At 44.6% G+C, this 19,356-nt stretch overlaps 1 protein-coding gene across 10 annotated transcripts in view; it reads left to right on the top strand.

The window, feature by feature from the left end:
- Window positions 1-19,356, top strand: part of DOCK10 (dedicator of cytokinesis 10) — a 165,503-nt gene that overhangs the window by 8,930 nt on the left and 137,217 nt on the right. For 5 of the 10 annotated variants that reach the window (XM_068953719.1, XM_068953716.1, XM_068953718.1 and 2 more), the window contains exon 1: window positions 18,911-19,135. The exons of 4 other annotated variants lie outside the window; for them this stretch is intronic. In XM_068953719.1, coding sequence (XP_068809820.1) covers window positions 18,971-19,135 — 165 coding nt within the window. In that variant the 5' untranslated portion in view covers window positions 18,911-18,970. Of the gene's footprint in view, window positions 1-18,722; window positions 19,136-19,356 lie in introns of those variants that run through there. One more of the 10 variants, XM_068953715.1, reaches the window with a different exon arrangement.

Here is a 19,356-nt window from a genome sequence, read left to right as displayed (position 1 = left end):
CTGGTGTGTTGCATTCACTTCCAGGCGTTCTTGGTCCTTGGCCTGTATCAGGAGAAAGAGTCTAGAAGAAAGCAGCATAAGAAATTAAGAGGGTTTAGAGAGCCTTGACTTGCAAGGTGAAATACAGATGGGGTGGCAGCTCTCTGTGGAGCAGCTGAGACAGTGGCTTGAGTTGTTGTTGCCTTGCTCACATGTGGAGTTTGTGGAAGTGGTGGTGTGAGTCTGCGGGGAGACGTGACAAAGTGTCAGTGAGCGTATGTGCATCTGAAAGCTGTGCTCGCTGAAGGGAGCGTGCACAAAATGAAGGGCTGAAGATAGTGAGCACCAGCAGGTTAGATGACATGCGTAATCGTAACTGAGGAAGTGACAGCATGGGCTTCCAGGTGTGTTTGCAGTCAGTGTGTGCGTATATGTATCGTGTGAGGTCCTGGGAGGGCTGTATGGGCACAGGCTCCTGTATCACTATCAGCTGCGTAACAGTCCTGGCACTGGAGGTGCTCTTACATGTCCAGAGTCTCGAAAGTGGTTCAGGGGCCACTCAGCTTCAGGAATGACTTGGCCCTGCTTGGAGTGGAACTGCTCCGTGGCTTTGAACTTTTAAACTAGGCTGAACAAACTGCAGGAAAGTACGTGGCACAGAACAACTGTGTTGAGAAGGAGAAAACAAATTCTGGATCATGCCTTGGACTTCCTGATTTGGTGTGCAGGGACAAGGGGAGGGAGGAGTTGGTGCTAAATGCAGTAATGAGTAGACTTTGCTACTTAGCCCAGAACATCACGTGATCTTTATCTTTTGTATCTACACGCTTGCAGTGCGTGCTAAAATAACGCACTGAGCTATCATGTCTCTGTCGGTATGTAGTCACACTTTTTTCTTCTGCTTATGTGTAGCAGGTGAACCTCTACCCACATGTGTAGAGCAACTGCAGTAAAAATGCAGAAGTGAAATATCATGCAAAGTTCTCAATTGAAAGAGCCTGTTCCAGAGCTCACAACTCACTGTAAGCGATGGTTCCTGTACGTGTGGAAGGGTTGTCTTTTCTCTTTGAGCTGTGTGATTGTAGGGTGCGTCTGTTCTTCTAACACCATTTAAACAAACAACCACAATTATAAACCCTGGTTGAAAGCAAGTCATGAAACATTAAGTAGGAATGGATAATGCAGGTCTCTCCAGTGCTGCATGAATTTATCTCGTTGCTGTAGTCCTCGTTAGATCTGGAGGAGCTATGGCTGTCTCTGAGCTTAGGAGACCATGCCAAACTGCAGCTCAGCATAAGCTTAGTTTATCCCCTTTTCTAGTCAAATAATAACCTGTGGTTTAAAAACAACATTGGGAAGTTTCTAATATACACAAACAGTTGTGGTCTAGTTAGGTGATAACTTTTCTTCAGGCATCTCTCTCAGAAACTTCCTGCTACTTGTTTTTGTTTTTTTCCCTTCAGATACGTACCCAAGTGTTCAGGTGTTTCTGTAAACTTTGAAAAAGAATTGGAGGTCACGAAACATAACAAATGTGTTTTAAATCTGCTTGTTTTGGAAATGGGAAAATAAGGGATTATTTTTATCTAGTAACACTACCTCCAGTCTTCAGTGGACGTTGACCAAAAAAAAACCCCTTTTTGCCTCATTTGTATACAAATGAGCCAAAAAGGGTAACTGTTTGCAGACCACTTTCAGATAAAAGTTGCATGCTTTTTGCAGTGCTATATGCTGGGCAAGCAGACAGTAGTGTAGCAGGATGCAGTAATTGATGCTCTGTGGTATGAGGTTTATCTGCCTGTTTGTTTTTGTTTGTTTTAAAGTTGCCCTTGCAATGAGAACGCTTCAGATTCGCTAGGCGTTGCCTGTATGTTGCACTTCAGTGAACGACTACGTGAGCGGTGTCTTTCAGTTCTTCATTCTCATCTCTTCCCGCTTGCTGCCCTCGCTCTGTCCAGTCCCCAGCCCTGACTGCTCTCTGTGTCCATCTCCCACTCTGCTCTGAGCCTCCCTTAATGCCTCTCTGTATGCGGGGAACAGATGCCACTTGTCTGTCCAGCACCTATCTTTGCTTGCCGTCCACAACACCTTCAAATCCACTTTTTTCCAGGAATTTGTATTGCCAGTTCTTCAAACTAGTAATCTCGCTGCTCCTTCTCTGAACTGAACAACTCTTCTGTGTCATACTGTCTGGCCATGCTTCCACCCCTGCCCCGTGTTGTCCATGTGAAGCCTTTTGGTTGGGTAGTAGGACCCTCTCCCAGCTTTAGTATGAAGTTTTATATTAACCAAAAAAAAAAAAAAAAAAACCTTTGATTAATATAATCATTCTAATAGGTAATGACTTTAACATATATAATAGCTATTAGTTGAATTATACTCTTGAAAGAGAAACATCTTTGATATGTTTGTTTCCTTAATGTGTTTTTATTTGGGTGGCTCCAAGTTAATTACACTATTGTGGAATGCCTTGATTTTGATGTATCAATAGATTGAGATTTTCTTTAATAGACTTTAGTTCTGGTGGCTACCTGTTTACTTATGTGGCATACATGAGTTTTTTTGTTTTGTAAGCTGAGATGCTTGGGGTTTAGACTCCACGCTGATGGACCTTGGGCTGTGCCTCTGCTGGAGCAAGCTGCACTAGGGCCTCTGTGTCCTGATGCCCCTGCACTTCTCTTTCCTGCCGTTATTTCCCAGTGCGTTTTGCAGAAGAACCCAACTCCTACTCCCGAAGAATCTGGCAGGGGTTCAGATTCTAAAACTGTGAATTTCCTTCATTTGGGGAAGTCTGCGTGTAAGGAGGAATGGGAGCTAGCAGGGAATGGGACGGTGCAGACTGGGCTTTGAAAAGCCTGCACGCCGCCACAGTGGCGGCTTGCCCTTTACCATGGGGGCTTCCCCAGGCTCTGGCTGATGCGGTAAGTGGAAAGGCGAGTGCTTGGCACCGAGTGTCCCTTCCCGATGGCATCCACAGATGAGCACCCTTGTGATACCCGTGCAGTGGCAGAGGTGGGCAAGCTTCTCTGGGGATGTGGCGCAGAGACCGCGGATGGGGCTCGCTGCCGTGCCCTGCTACGGTCATGGGATTAGGGAGGCTTTGTGTTGGGTGACTTCAGTTGGAAGGATCAAACTTTTTTTTAAAAAAAAAAAAAAAAGTTGTTATTATTACTAGATTAGTCTATGAGAAATACAGGAATTAAAACTGAATACATTAAAAGAAATCCAAACCCTGCTCCTCACGTGTTTCCTTCCCTTTTTCTCTCTTCCCCCACCCACTCCTTCTTAGCTTGGAGCCTGGAAACAGTGGTGCTAGATATGTTTTCATATAATGCTATAGTATTTAGGTAAATGATAGTAAGTGGGAATGTTTAGGCACAGGAAGATGTTCTTTTTCCTTGTCTTTTAATCGCAGCTGTTGCGAGTGGGGCTTCTGATCACTAATAACTGAAACTGCCTGGACATTTGCCTATTGTTTGTGGTGGTATTTGGGTATGCGTGCGTGAGGGTGTGTTATGTTTTGGAGTGTGTGCCTCTTGCTGAAATGAGGGAAACATCCCTGCCATTGGCAAGGAAGCTTTCTCCCTTGTGTAATCCTGCTACATGTTAGGCTTTGATTTAACAATTTGGTGTACTGGCACGACTGTGCATATGGGGGACGGTGCTGAGAGCAGGGCTCCTACTACTGCAAGACGAACACGTTAGCACACCATTCTCTACTTCTGTTTATGAAGCTTTTTTCTTTTTTTTTTTTTTGAAGAAAAATACATTGAAGTAAGTCATGATAAGCTCGTGGTTTTATTCACTTAATTGTTATGAGTATGTATACGGTAATAAGTATAAGGCAAAACGACGCTGGTCTGATTCTCTTTGCTGTGCATGCGCTCCAGGTTTTTCCCCATCGCCAGCATGCCAAACAAGTCCTGCTTTTGTTTACTCACAAGGCCTCTTAGAAAGAGTCTCTCCTGTCTCAAAGGTACGGAAAATAAATAAGAAACGAACCATGGCGAAGGAATTATACTTTCTCGTTGTTACTGTCGTGGCTCGACTTAGCAATGTTTTTTTTTTTTTTTTTTTCCTGTAAGATAGCAACAGTGAAAACTAGTGAAGTGTAAGTGCTGGCTGTTTGACTGTTTTTAGACAGTTCGGCAGGAAACATTTACTTATTTCCTGTTCTGTTGACTTTCTCATAAATCTTAACCTATCTGGGGCATCAACATTTGTAGCTATAATAGGAGGGACAGTGTCAATAACAGCTCAAATCAAATATTTTTGTTAATTTAAAAAGATTGAGTGGATTCTGGTTAAAAATACAACATTTCCTATTAATTCTTTTGGCTGCACTGGAACTTCTTCAGTATATCTGCATAATTAAGCTGGAAAGCTGGGTTTAAATTTAGCTCTAAAGTATGGGCTCATACCCGTGTGTTGTGCCCTTCAGGATCAGGTGAGAGCTTCCAGAACTAGTGCATCTAAGGAAGACGCTGGGTTTCTCGGCAACAGTAGATGCAATAAGGATGGTAGTACCACTTGAGGATGTGCTTCCCAGGTCAACAGATAGATTTACATGTGGAGCAGGATGGCAGATCCATGTTCTCCGTTAGTTCCTTGAGGTGGATTTGTACTCCTGTCTCTTGAAAGCCCACGCAAGTACTATCTGCAGGCAAGGGGTGGCAGCGATGGTGGGATGGAGGTGAGCCTACACAAGGTGCTTTCGGGTAACCCTTACCTTTCACCATGCTCGGTCCTGGTTGCTCACAGTAGCCCACGCTCATGTGACCAGTGGCTCTGCAGGATGACTTCACTGAGGGTAGTGCCTGATGTTGGCATGTAGCAATCTTGCATGGGTGGCATTCACGCTTGTGGGGTTTTTCCTCCAATCAGTTAAGAATGCTGATGGGCAAGATTTGAATGCTAGAAGGTGCCACTTGACAAAGCAACAAGATCCAGGGCGTTTGGCTGTGCTGGGTGGGGGACGTGGCGTGTCTCGGTGCCCCACGTGAAGAGCTGTGGCTTCCCTTTCCTCTGCTTCTGCATGCTGATGTGACAAAGAGCAACTCCATTCAATTTAGCAGTACCACCTCAGGAGTAAGGCACTGGTAGCGAGAGCAGGGCATTGCAGCCGAGTTTGACCTTAAGCCTGAGAGAGTGTATTTAGTTGGGTGCATGTTCCTTTCTGTAGTTAAACTGTTCCTAAGTTGCTCAAACTCTTAACAAAAGCATAAATGACAGCAAGGTGAGACCTCTTATGCTGGCTGCAACTCTTTTACCATGAAATCACTGTAAGATGACATGTACAGTGATAAATGATCGTTAACTTCTGACCTGGATCTCTTCTACTTAGACCACTAATTACATGTTGGAGTAAACTGTAGAACTGAACAGGTGCTATCTCTGCGTCTTAATTTCTGCCAATACTTTAAGAGATGAAGCCTTTTACTTAGTCTGAAGGAAAGGGGTATGTTTAAAGGAAATCTGGCATTGTCATACATACATTTGGATATCGCATATTGTAGAGAAAACTTTCGGTAGGGTATATAACAAAAAAGTCAACCTTTAGGTTTAAAGTTCCAGCATGTAACCTGCAACATTCACGTTCTTCACTCATGCATTTGCACTTTTCCTGTTTGAGCTGGAGTTACTGAGGAACGTAAGCCTGACGAGTGCCTGACTGTTAGCAGAAGGACAAGGGGGTGGTCCAGGAAGCTGATCATCTGTTTAAAAATGCAGTTGCGGGTTCAGTGCAGTTAAAGAACAGATTGCTTCCTTAAAATACATCAGTACATTTGTAGGCATAAATTGGGATTTCTTGAAAAATGCTATCTGGTTGCTTTGTTCTTTATTTCCGACTTGGGTGGAGAAGTCCTGCAGAATTAAATAGAGAAGGGGTTGATGTTTGGGTACTGACTAAAATTAGGATCCCTTAGAAGTACATTTGAAATGTGTTATAATAAAATAGAGAATAACATCACTTCTGTCACATGCTGGGTCAAATCATTTCAGTAACTTTCTGAAATGTTTCTACAAGGACATAATTTTTCTGTAAATATCAGTTAATAAGAAATACCAACAGCAGACATGATTCAGATTTTAATAATAAAAACAGATGACTTGCAACCAGATACTTCATTCAGTGAAAATGAAAACTCTTTGCACATATGTGTATTTAGCTCACAGTTTCTATTCGTATTTTAATCTCCTTCTGAGTTGAGTATTAATCTTTCAAAACACACATGTTGCTAATCAAAATATTATTCTTCTAAAGATTTTTGCCTGGAATACCAGCCAGAAGGCATATGTTTTTAGAGAGCGTGCTACAGCTTAAAAAGTATAGACTAAACAACTTATAGTGGGTTGTTTTTGCTAATTTTGTGTTTAGTTGAATAAAGAGCCCTGTGGATGTGAATGTTAATTGATAGCAGCAGCACGGGTTCATTAGTTTTGGTTTAAATACAATGTTATTCTCTTCGGGGGTTCAAGTAAAAGAAAAGAGTGAAACCCTGACAGGAGATGTGAAATTAAAAACACATGTTAAAGGGAGAAGGCGCCCAGGGCAGAGGACACCGCGGTGTAGCTCATTGGATTCCAGAATAGCTGTTCCTCCGTTCCGTGTTGCAGCACGTTCCCAGCAGTGCTGGGGAAAAAAGCAAAGCAAGACCGTTTCTGAATGGGGTTTTCCATTATGTTTTGGACTTTTGGGTGTTTATGTTTCCTTTCCATAGCGTTAAAGGCAGGATAGGGGCTTTTGGGCGCTTGCTTAGGTGGGGCATGAGATTTGGCCGCGGAGCTGGGCAGGAGCTGCTCCAGGTGCAGCCTCTGTTGGAGGGACACAGGATCCTACTGAGGACTAGTGACCTGAGCCATCTCGCAGTTTGTGCATGCTGTTGCTAGATGCAGTCTGGCTGCTCCCTTGCGCAGCTTGGGCTCTGGCTGATGTAAGAGGAGTGGGGACAGGAGCCTCCTTGAGGCTCCAGAGTGGCTGAGCAAGGCTGAGGGGCCATTCAAATGCCACTGAAATGGAGAGGAGGGCTTTGGTTGCACTGTAGTAGGTGGCACTGCATGCCCATGGACCTCGTTTCTGTAAAATGAGTTGTCTTGTGGAGGCTAATGCTTATATTAGGAGTATCCTGTGCATGTGAATTTCTGTGCAGAAATTCAGGATTTACCCTGTGCCCTTTGGCCCTGGAAGCGTTGTGGCTGGGACGTGCATGGCATCATGGAAAAAAAAAAAAAGCAAAGGCTGCTTAGTCTGCTCCCCCTGGACCCAGATAATGGCAGTTTATCCCACCAGGTTTGGGGTTTTTAAGCAGCATTTAAATTTTTTTTTCCAAGATCCTTCCGTTAAAGCCTGCCAAAATTCCAAAGTCCTGAATCTGAACCTCTTTACTTTGGGGAAAAACTACCATGGGATTCCTGGTAAGAAACAAGGATCAGAAGACACATTATTATACTGATAATGGAGGTAATCCATATTCTTCTTGTGGGATCTTTCCTGTCAGATAGGAGGACAGACACATCTGCAGCTGCTCAGCTTGGGGGGAGAGGGATGATGGGACATCAGCACCTGATACAACAACAGTTTTTCTGGCGCCTGTATATGGAAATAGAAAGTAAAATTTCTCTTCTTTCTTTATCCACACTTTGTGCTTCATTTTCCATTTTCCAGCTGTCGAAGCTTAACTTTGGAAATTGAATGAGATTGTTCCTTTTGGTTCCTTGCTCCTGGCTGAACTCTCTGCATATGGAGCCTGCCTCAAAGTGAAATTGCCTTGAAATAATAAGCAGGGATTATACAGCTGACTTCGGAGTTGAAAGAAGCCTGATGAGGAGCCTCTCTTGCTCCTTCCTGTGTTAGGTTAGAAACACAGCCTTCTGCAAAGTGAAATTATGTGGCCTAAATTTTCAGTTCGTAGCCACTTGTTCTTGTTAGCCTTTGGCTTAGGTAGCCCTTCTGCTGTGTTTCCTGCTCTCCCTTACAGGGCTCAAACTCAGGGTCTGTTTGGCTAGGCTGAATAAGCCATGCTCTTACAAAGTCATAGAATAATTTAGATTGGAAGGAGCCTCTGGAGGTTGTCCAGTCCAGCTCCCCACTCAAGCAAGTCCGACTAAACCAGGTTCTTCAGGCCTTGTCCAGCCAAGTGCTGAATATCTGCAGGGATGGAGATCCCACAGTCTGTGGTGACTTGTTCCAATGTTCACCCTTATATAATGAAAATATTTTTTCACTATCTAATTGGAATTTCCCTTGTCTCAACTTCTGTCCGTTGCATCTCCTCTTCTCCCGGTGCATCTCTAGGAATAGTCTAGATCTGTCTTTTCTATACCCTCCCACCAGGTGGTTGAAGACAGTGGTAAGATTTCCTAACAGCCTTCTCTGAAGCGTGGACAAACTTTTTTTTTTTCTCTTGGCCTTTCCTCATGTCATATCTTCCAGCCCCTGTCCGTCTTGGTGACGCTCCACTGGACTCAATCCAGTATGTCAGTGTCTGGCTTTTATGGGGTATCTGAAAATTGGATATTGATACTACCCAGGTGCTCTTCAACACATCATTGCCTGATCATGTGAGCAGGTGTTTTCTGCATCTGTTTTGTATTACAAGGTGACCAGAACCATGTATGTATTCTAGATTATGCCTCGCCAACAGTATTCATGTCATTAATTTTAAACATGGAATTAATACTGCCTTTGCTAGAGATACCTTGCATTATATGTAGGACTGAATGGAACTGTGCTCATGCTTGTGTCGGGCTGTAGCTGTAGTTCACTGCAGTTCTGTTGCTGGCCACCACATCCAGCGCTTTGCCCTCTTCTGTTATTTGCAGCTGACGAACTCCCAGCTTGCAGCAGAAATCCTTATCCACAAGGCATTTCATGTTTTGAATTAAAAATGTATTAAATTAACCTGGAATGCTTTAGGCAGCTTAACTCCTGGCTCCCTGGGACAGTCCAAGAGAGTCTGAAGAGGAGTTTGTTTGTTTGTTTCTTGGCTTAAAAATCCAAAAGCTTCCTGTAAACGGCCTGTGCAGAAGCTGATGGGAATTGGTTCTGGTCGCTGCCTGTCTTTCACGTGTGTAGTCTGACTCAGAGGAGGCAGAAGGTGCTGTCTACTGCTGTGGCTTCTGCAAGAGAGAAAGAAAGAGGGAGAGAGGAAGGGTACCAAAACTGGGAGGCAGCAAACGAAGCAGTGCAACTCCGCTGGCCTGATTACTCGCACAGAAAATGTTACCTTTTTACTATAGCCGAATAAAAAAATGTGCTTTGCCCTCAGGTGGATATAGTAAAGGTTGAAATGCTAAAGAACAGGAGACTGTACTGGGAAAGCCAGGACAGAGATGCTGTCAAAGCCGACTGTCCCAACATGGGCCACCAGTGATGTGCTAGAGCAAAAGAGCTATTGCAATCCCTGTTAGAGAATGAGACTGTAGGTCAGTGGAGTTAATAAAACTTGGTGTATGTGGACTTCAGCATCCCAGTGAGGGGGGAGACAGAATAGAGCGAACTCATGTGTCCCCTCCACCTTGTTTATGGCCATTCCTCAACACATGCCCCCCATGCTGCTGTTGACTGCTGTGCTCGAGTTCCCTAAATATCTTTTACCATCTATTCGTTTGTGTTTCATAGAGCCTGCTTCTCTGGTTTATCTAGTAGGGCTTGTGTTGGTACCCGCTTTTGTGCGAGCAGTTTGGATTTATGCATAAAGCCTGCCCCATTGATTTAGTGTCTGATTCCACTCTTTTCTGATGTTACACTGTTAATGTTTTTCTTTGTTAAATTCTTTCTTTTCATGTTTGTCATGTTTATCTCGTTTAAATCCTCACCCTAAACTTTGAGATGTGTACATTTTTCCTACTCGAATGAATTACTTGTAAAGTAAAGGAGGATGTGAGTAGATAGGAGCAGGCCAAGGGATGCCTGCCATTGCAAGCCCTCTCACGAGCCGAAGAAGAAAGAACATATTTTCAAATAGTTTGAGACCAAATGTGCTTCGGGTATGGACCAGGTTTATTTTCTGTTATATTTTCTTAGCTGGGTCATGAGTGGAAAGATGTCATTGGCTTGGACTGAAATTGGAATAAGAAATGTTTTTTCTAACAAGATATCACTGTGAAATTCTGCCGCTTTACTGCGGATTTGGGTAGCTTCTTTTTGAAATGGAACTAGCTGCTGTTAATAGTGTTCAAGGGGTTGCATCCAAGTTAAATATGAACCTTTCTGAAAAGGGGTAAAAATTCCCTGACTTGATTTCTGTGTAGTGATTTCCTCTACAGTCTTAGAGCTACCATTTCTTTCGGGAGACCATCAGGGTAGTGCCTGTTTTTTCTACTATGGCTTATTTGAGCAACATTCACTTCATAAGAGTTAGCCTGACCTTAACTGAAACTTCTGGTAAATGCTCTTTCTTTTATCTTAATGTGTGTTTTCACTTAACATTGTGCCACAGAAAGGATAAATTTTTGTAGCTCCATATAATACTCTTCTAGTTTTGTGGGATAATAAAAGTTCTTAAATTTTTTTCTTTATTTTATAAGTTAAATACTTAAGGAAACCACAACAATGCTCTTAGCCACTCTTTTGAATGTTTAGTGTTACATCCAGAAGCCGCTAAAGTGCATGGAATTAAAGAAGTTTTAGTCATTTGCTGTGGAGAGCATTCTACTTAATCTAAGAATAGTACCTGAGAATAATGCCGTTGATCTCACTGAGACTGTAATTGTAGAAAACTGCCTTTCAAAGCAAGAAATGACTTCAGAATCAGCAGGACGTTTCAAGTGAGTTGAAAATAAGAATATGACAATTATTCTGCACACAAGCCATTACTCGTATACGAAATGTAAAATGCGTGTATATTCTGAAACACCCTGTTATAGGTTGGAGCTCAGGAGATCTTGGGTTGTAGCCCAGCTTCTGTCGTTAGCCTACAGGAGTAGGCTTTTTTTTTTTTAATGTTGTCTCTGTCTTATCTATTAACTGATTGCAATATGTTGATCTCAAGCTGTTGTTGGATCAGCCAGTGGAAAACCTCTGTATTAGTGTTTAGCTTTGGCAATGTTCAGCGTGGTGCAGATTGAGGAGCCCCCACACGATTCTATGTGATTCTTCTCAGCAAACATCAATATGAAAAAGGTAAAAAGAAAACAATATTGAGAAAAGTGGCATTGGCACCTGCAGTCACGTGTACCCTGTCCTGCAGCAGGAGACTTCCCCGCTACCCACACGCAGTGGCTTCCGTTTTAGCAGGAAAAGCCAAAATAATGATGGAGCCAGATGCCTGTGTGTGGTAGTGAGGCCTCCAGGTGTGCAGAGCTGGGGGCTGCTGTGGGGTGTTCTTGTTGGCACCGCTCCACCGTTGTCGTCACGGGTCGTGCCATGGGTAGGACATAGGTGCTCCTGGAGAAGGTGCAGGTTCGCGTGGCCAAACCTGATGAGGCTTTCTGTATCTTATATAGCAACTGTGCTGTGTAGGCAGCCCTCAGGTGGTCACCTCTTTGGTTTTAGTGGTGTGTGTGGGTGTGTGTGTGCGCATAGTTTATTCTCGTCCCATCTGAATCGTGCAATACTCTGAATTGTGGACTAGAAACAAACAGTGTGCCTTATCCTGCAACCTTGCCTTTGGGCTGTCTTCCCTGTTATGGTCAGGAGTACTAGACTCAGTATTAAAGGCTTATGCTCAAGATGAAAATAGGAATGCTGCAATTATTCTGCATATAAGTTATTCTCTTTATACAGAGCACAAAATACACATACAGTGTAAGAGCCCTCTTTACAGGTTGGAGCTCAGGAGTTCTGAGTTCTAGCCCAGCTTCTGTCATTAGCCTGCTGGAAACACCCTAAAGGTAAATATTTATTATTTATTAAAGGTAGTAGTCAGTTTTTTGGATGTAAAGAAAAAGTTTTATAAACACAGTCACTTGTTTAATCTACATTGCGTGTGATCTCCAGCCAGGAGAGCTAAGTGTCTGGTGATGGCTTTGCCTTGCATGTACTACTCCCTAGAGGGTGCCAGACGCTTACTTTCTGCAGTGCTGTTTGCTCTGCAGCCGGGTGATGTTGCAGTGGTTTTTTGGCAGCACTCAGAAGGTACCCTCACAAATATTGTAATATTGTAAGCGTTGCTTAGTGCTGTAGAATAAGAAGATGAGAAATGAGCTGAGTGAATGATTTCAGCCTCTCAGTACTTTTAACTGCATATCACTACGTGAGGAGTTTGCACTGATTGTAACTTAGTACAGTTAATTAAGAGTGGTTCATGTCTGCCAGTTGCAACAGAAAGAAACACAATTTTAAGAAAGGTATATGCCATTCAGAAGCTATACTGACCCGTTAATGAAGTAAATGCCTGCTTTTCCAGTTTGCTAAGGAATAGCCCGTGGAAGCTGGAGAAGTACAAAGCCAGCATGCTTCTGCCTCTGCATCACCTTTGGCAAGTCCCCTGGGCGCTCTCTGCCATGCTTGAGACTTCAGTTTCTTATATTTAACTGTTTTGAAGCAGCGTTTTGAAACACAGTGGATGAATGTTTGCAAATGGCTGTAAGTCCTCAGTTAAAAGGTATGCTGAGAGTGGAAGGTACTGATGCTTGGTGGCTTTTGGCAACCGTGAGTGTAAGCTATCTTGGAAATGTGTGTCTCTGCATGTGCACTTCAAAGCTTTTTCTCAAATTATGTGGTTGCACATAGGATCAGCCTAGCAGCACGTGGTCTCCCGTAGGTCCCTGGGCTGGATGCGAAAGCTTTGGGGCATAACTGTGTTAGAAGAGAGGACAGTTCCTGAAGAGGTACTGTCATAGTCCCGCAGTCTTCCGCTAGTGACCAGGCAGCAGAGGGAGAGCAGAGAAAGGTGTTGGAACACTGCCTTCATGGCAGCGTGCAGTTCCACCATAACATGGTATCCACCATGTCCAGCTTCTTTGCTTTAGATGCTCGCTCATGAAAAGAAGCTCACCAAAGGATTTGAGTTTATACTATTCCTTTCTCGGGCATAAAACATAAAATTACACATTAATAACTACTGTCTTTTGTCAAGCAGGCTTCCATAAAGACTGCCTTTTAGGGTATTTCATCTCTCTGACTTTAGTCTTGATGCTGATTGTTCAGAAGCTGGTTAGGAGGTCACTGTTTATTTTGAAGTAACTGAGTATGAAGAGAGACTCTCAAACTTGCGAAAGTTTTCCCTCTATTTTTTCCCTGGGAATGCCTTTAGGAAAACAAACTTTGGAAGCAATGACCTGTGATGTCACTGAGGGAAATTCCCTTTGCTAAGAAGCAAAGCTCCTGTTATGTTAGAAGGATGATGTAGGTGGTAAAGTACAAGGTGTTGGGACAAAGTTCTGTTGGCTCACCAGAAGTTAAGTGATCTTCATCTGCATCAGGATAGAGACTGCAATTTTGCTTTTGCAACTTGCTTCAGATGCTTGCCTGTTATGTGTGTAGATTAGAGCTTTACAAGTGTGTTACTATAGTTGGGTCTGTGTGTAGAGCTCTAAGTGACAGCCATTGGCCATGTGGCTTGTGTGTTGTGGGGAGCTGCTCATCATGCATACCAACACAAGACTGACGCTGGTCTTCTCAAAAGAACAATTTGTGCTGTAAAAAGGTAGGGCTGATTCCAGAAGTTCCTGGAGATGCTCAGCTGTGTTTGTGCGTGTCCGTGTGCTGGGGAAGCAGCTGAACCGTGCCAGCATATCAGCTTGACTAGAACGGTCTCAAAATATCACTGACCAAACTGTTGAGGGTAGACTGCTCACCTGGCAAATTTCTGCCCTCTCTTTGAGGGATTTTCTGTGAATGGACTTTATTTTGCAGATTTATTTAATCACTTTGAATTTTGGGCAAAAGATCTCTGTGAGTCAGCTTTGGACTGCCAAAAAAATGCTCTGTGACAGGAGCTTTGTGTAACCCCTCTTGGCAGAAGCATGTGCCAGCCTTGCTCGGCTGGGTACTGCACCATCCTTGGCAGATTCAGAACAGCAGCGTGGGCGTTAGCATTTGTGGCTTGCTATTCTGTTACTCGTACTATCGTGGTGCCTGTAGGTCCTGTTTGTGGATCTCCTCTGAGAACTACCTTTATGTCTTTCTATTCAAAGCCCTCAGGGCACCGGGTACTGCAGCCCTTCTACCATGGGCTCTGTGGGGGACCAGCCCCCAGGCAAGTTGCTTAGACTTCCTCGGGATAAGTTCTTCATTTGCAAAACACAAAAAATACTGCTAATCTTGCAGAGATTTTGTAGAGAGAAATACTGAAGAGGTTGGCCGATACTGTGGTAATCGAGAAGGGAGGTTTTTGCAGCATCTGTGACTGGGTTTGCAGCCTGGACTACCTGCAGCTTCTGGCTCTGTATGAGATGCCCGAGGCAAATGGGTCACCAGCAACTGCAGAACTAGATATAATGCTTAGTCCAAACAGTGTCATGCCTGCACCTGACTACTGTTCAGATGAGTTAAATTATTGGAATTACCTTTACCTCCTGGAAAAGTGATTAAATGACATCTATGAGGTGCATTAGGAGAAGTTCCATGTAAAAACCGTGTTGATTCTTAGCTGAGAAATACCTGTGAGTATTGCGGGAAGGAAATCAAGGCATTGTTCTGTTTTTCTTGAATATGAATAGTTAAAAATACTATGTTTATACATAGCAGTACTGATCTTGGAGTGTTTCTCTTAGTCTCTACTTCCTCTGTCTGCAGGAGAGTTGCTGAATACAAAAAGCACCTTTTGAAATTTAAAGCAAACATTTTACTTCTGATTTCTGTGGCAAAGCACTTTATAGCTGTGCTTGATGAGGAAGCGCCCTGTGTGACAAGACATCCCTTCCCCACCCCCCCCCCCCCGAAGTTGGTATGTGCAGAAGTTCTCGGGTAGGTTACTCAGTGAAGTGCCCTTAGATGCCCCAGCAGGGGATCTCCTCCTGCAGAGAGAGCAGGCTGAGCTCCGTTTGCAGGCGGCATCTGCCAAATGCCGTTTCCCCACCCCTGCCTCCCCCAAAGGCTGCATTTACAAACGCACGTCCTGTGGATCTGGGTTGTAAACTGTTTTATTAGCAAACACTTTTTCAGTCTCACTTTGCCCCTGTACGTTTCCCTGTGCTGTAGGCCTTAGTTATGCCGTTCTATCATAGTATTTTGACTGTTTTGCCTTTCTTTTAACTGCCTGTTTAGTTATGGGGCCTAATCACCTCAGATGAACCAAAAGCTGTAGCTTTTATTCTTCTAAACCACCTACTGAAGTCGGTAGTCATCCATAATTGGAGTGGAGTTATTACAGCACCAAGCTGGGAAATCCTGTCAGGCTGTCGCAGTATAGATGCTCTGGCTTTAGAGGACCCTGTGGTACTTGCACAAAGAACAAATGAAGGAGAAGAAATAGGTATCAAAGTGTGTCCCAAAGGACTCGGCAGAACCGCATGATTTTGGTGCGACAGAAAAGGATGAGCTCTGCATGTTTATCCAAAACACAAACCATCAGAAGGCTGCTTTATTTATATCCTCTTCGTTCAGATGACATAAATTCAAATGACATAAAGAGAAAGGAAAAATAAATGAAATAAAGCTTGTGGGAAGGAATCAAACTATTAATGTGTGTTAAAGACCTACAATATATTGAATTTAAGAAAGTGTTTGGTAGCATCTTAAGAAGTCTTTGGGCCTGCAGAAGCAGAAGTGCATGAATATTGCAAAAGAGAAATAACTCAGTACTTGGAAGAGGTGGGGTTTTCCCTTTGCTGCAGAGGCAGTTTACTTCTTTGGGTCTTGGCTGCCGGTTTGTAGAGCTGCAGCCTTTCGGGTGGAGCTGATGGAGGTTGACAGGCAGCTCCTAGCTCAAAAATCCAGATGCTTTCTAACTCTGCTTTCTTATCACAGACTTTACAACATATGGCAAGCGTGACCCGTTTCTGCTGGTGTGCTGCATGACTTGGCTGCTGCACACACCCAACCCATGGAGGTGCCATGGACAGGGTCACTGAAATCATCTGGGTTAAAGTAACTGTCTTTCCTCCCTATTTTTATTTTTTAATTGGGATCCAATTCAATGATCTGGTTCAGAGCCCCTCGTAAAATACTCATGCTGGTGTTACACAGCTACTTTAGCATAGCCAAAGTGAGTGGTAGTTAAAGAACTGAGCGGGAACCAGTAGCTGATGGCTGCGAGCGTGGGTACCGCTTAGCCCAGCGCTGTTCTCCTTAACGTGGAATTGAGGCATCACTTGCACAAAGGAGAATTTTGCTTCCCAAAGGCTCCCGCTCAACTCAGCTTCTGGACTACAGTGCACGAAATAGCGCCTGATACCTCACTATAAGAGAGCAGCTAACGGTGTTGGTAGTTGTTGAATGAGCAAAAGGTATGCTCATGAGACCCTTCTGTTTTTTGTTTGTTTGTTTGTTTTTTTAAATTGCTGATATTGTGTGTCCAGGCGTTTTTAAAGGACTGGGAGGTTGTCTTTCAAGAGATAAGTTGTGCTTTTGTGAGACTGGCTTACAACAAAGTTCTTTACCTCTCCAGAGATATCTTTTCCTATGGTTAGCTCTGTTTTCCATGAATTTTGTGTTTTTTCTTGAGTTTTGCGCGTGGCCTGGAGGGCTAGTTTTAGCTGGATTTGGTTCGTTAGGTCACTTGATTTGGAACTAAGTCTCATCCTCCTTTTATAGGAGTGAAGGGTAAAATGCCAAGATTATGTCATTCCTACTTGCATCTAATAATATCTTGATCTGCAAATAATTGTAATGAAGCCACTTGGACCACTGGCAGAGAGCAGCATGATCCAAAGACCGCTGAAATAAATGGGAGTCTTCACTGAGAGCGAAGCGTTGGGCCAGGCTCCATGGTGCCCCTCGACGCGTGTGCGCGCGCGCACGCGTGCATGCCTGTGTCGCAGTGCTGGGCTGCGTTACAGAAACCAAATTTCATTTAAAAAAACAAAAATCGCTGCCCGTTCCGCCGAGCGGATGGCGGCGAGCAGCGGGGCGGCCGTGCAGGCACGCGGGCCGAGCTAGCCGCCCCCGAGGCGGCAGAGCAGCTGCTGTGAGAGCCCCCCGCAGACGCTGTGCCGCGAGGTGTCCGGGCTCCTCTCGCCGCTGCGGGAGCGAGGGCAGGAGCTGGGCTCCGCCGGGTGCCGAGCGCAGGGCGCGTGCGGCCGAGGCCGGGGGCTGCTGAGCTGACGAGGTAACCGCCAGCAGCAGCAGGCAGGATTACCCCTTTGCCGCAGAGATCGCGCGGCTCTGCCGCTGTGCTCTTGTAATCGCGTTAGAAAAGTCAAACTAGTAAGCGTGATCTGAGGCCTGGCGTGCAGGGCAGGCGCCTCGCGCGCGGGCGCAGCCTGCGCCCGGCCAGCCCCAGGGCCCAAGGGCTGGGTAGGGGCGCTAGCGAAGCCGGGGGCGAGCCTGCGCCGTGCCCGCCGGTGCTGCGAACCGTTTTCCTTATGCGCTCAAAGCAGTTTACTCTTTAAAGAAAGAAAAAAAAAAAAAAAAAAAAAACCAAAAGCAAGAAAATACTGGCAACGAGTGTATTCCTTTTAAAGGACCCATTTAGCTTTTTTGGCAAATGCTTTAATTAAATGATGCTGTCTTTTGCCGGATTGCTAGGCAATTAAACCCTAATCGAACCCAGAACGAAGCATGTCCGTGGCACGTTTTCAGTAGGGTTGCCGATTCAGAGTGCGGGGCGGGGGGGGGGGGTTACCGTTTACAGGGACCGCGTCAACGGCCGTTAGAGGGCTGCTTATGCCCCCGTGGGAATGGATGGCAAAACTGTCAGGGCCTTCGTTAGGAAGCAGAGCGTTTTTATGTAAGGTAAATACGTTTTTGGATCCGCATATAATAAGGTTATGCGCTTTAATTTAAGAGCAGCTTCTCTGGAAACCCTGTTGGAAATTCTTAGCTTTCCTGATGTGTAAGAGAAATCCATTTTCTGCAGATATCTGTAGTGTGAACGACCCCCCGAGTGCTATTACCCGAGGCTGTGCGGCGTTAGCCCTTGCTGCGGCTCCAGGTGAATCATGTGTTTTCGAAGCGCTCTGTGAGTGACTGGCCGGGCAGGAGCCAGGACGCAGAGTTGTTGCCGCCGCCTGCGGCTTCCCTCCTCTGCCTGGATCCCGGCTGATCAAACACGGAAATGCCTTGCTGCTTCTGTTCGTAGAAGGTCATCAATGTGTTGTTCAGTGTGAGACCCTGTCTTGCAGAGACCCTTCCCGTCACAAGCCTCCTATATAGATGTGAAAATGCATTACTCTGCAGAAGAAATGCATGTGTGGGAGCACACAACTACTGTGCTGTTGACGGGCGTTTCAGAACTGAACACTGCTGTTTCTCATTGAACCACAGCTATTTTAACATGAGCTGGATGAAGCAGTCCAGATTTTGGTTTTTTTTAAACTTGTCACATTTACAACTCAAATGAGATTGCTGTGTTTCAGAAAATTGCAAGAAATGAAAAGGTTGCAGCCCGAATCCCCCAGTGAGCTTTACCACTTTCTTCTGTGGCAAAGCACCCTAAGCAAAGTATTTTAAAAACAGCAGTGCTGATAAGGAGCTAATAACTTTCCAGATGTTTGCTATTATTTTGCTGCATATGACTTTAAAAAAAAAAAGGCATTTAAGCTGATCCTGCCAGTTGTTGTTGCTGCCTGTGTGTGCTGAACGAACAGCTGGTTGTCTGGAGCCAGGGACATCGATGCTTTCGGTTCCATGAATCCGGGGTTGGGGAGGAGGCTTGTTGTACCAGATAGGGAGCACGCTTTTCTCATGTGAATTCAGAAGCAGAGAGAGAGAGAGAAAAGGATCTTAATACTATGTGAGTGCATTTTGGTTTCAGTGGATGAAATCTTTCCTCTATCTGCATCCCAGCTATTTGGTTGTGATCAGATGATCAGGACTCAAGGAAGCGATTGGAGAGCGAGCTGGCTGCAGCTGCACTGTAGGCTGTTTGCAGGGACAAGGAGCCACTGTTTTTCAAACATAGCATAAACATAGAAGTTATTTTGTAGGCTTCAGGATGCAGATATGGGCTGTGCTGCCAGCATTGTTCTGCTTCAAGCCTTTCGTTCTGTGGTACAGAGGAACTGTCCACATATTTGTAGACGGCGACGGCGAGAGGAGTTGTCACACGAAATTCTGCCACTGGATAGCGACGATGAAATGAGCAGACCCCGCACTCTCATCGTTATGGTACAGTATCCTTTAATGGGCAGAGAGAGCTGACAGAATTATTATTACAGATGTTGTACGATTTGTTTTCTGTAGCTATGTAGTCAGAGAGAAAGAGTGTTTGATAGACTGCTTGCAGCACTAGATTACTCTCCTGGTAGATTTGCTGTCTTTGTTGTCAAACAGAGCTGAAATATTACTTTAATCTATAGCTGAAGCTGTGAGCTACATGTAGGCTGTAT

This window comes from Struthio camelus, chromosome 9 (assembly GCF_040807025.1).
Source record: "Struthio camelus isolate bStrCam1 chromosome 9, bStrCam1.hap1, whole genome shotgun sequence".
NCBI lineage: Eukaryota > Metazoa > Chordata > Aves > Struthioniformes > Struthionidae > Struthio > Struthio camelus.
This window is presented reverse-complemented; position numbering and strand designations above follow the sequence as displayed.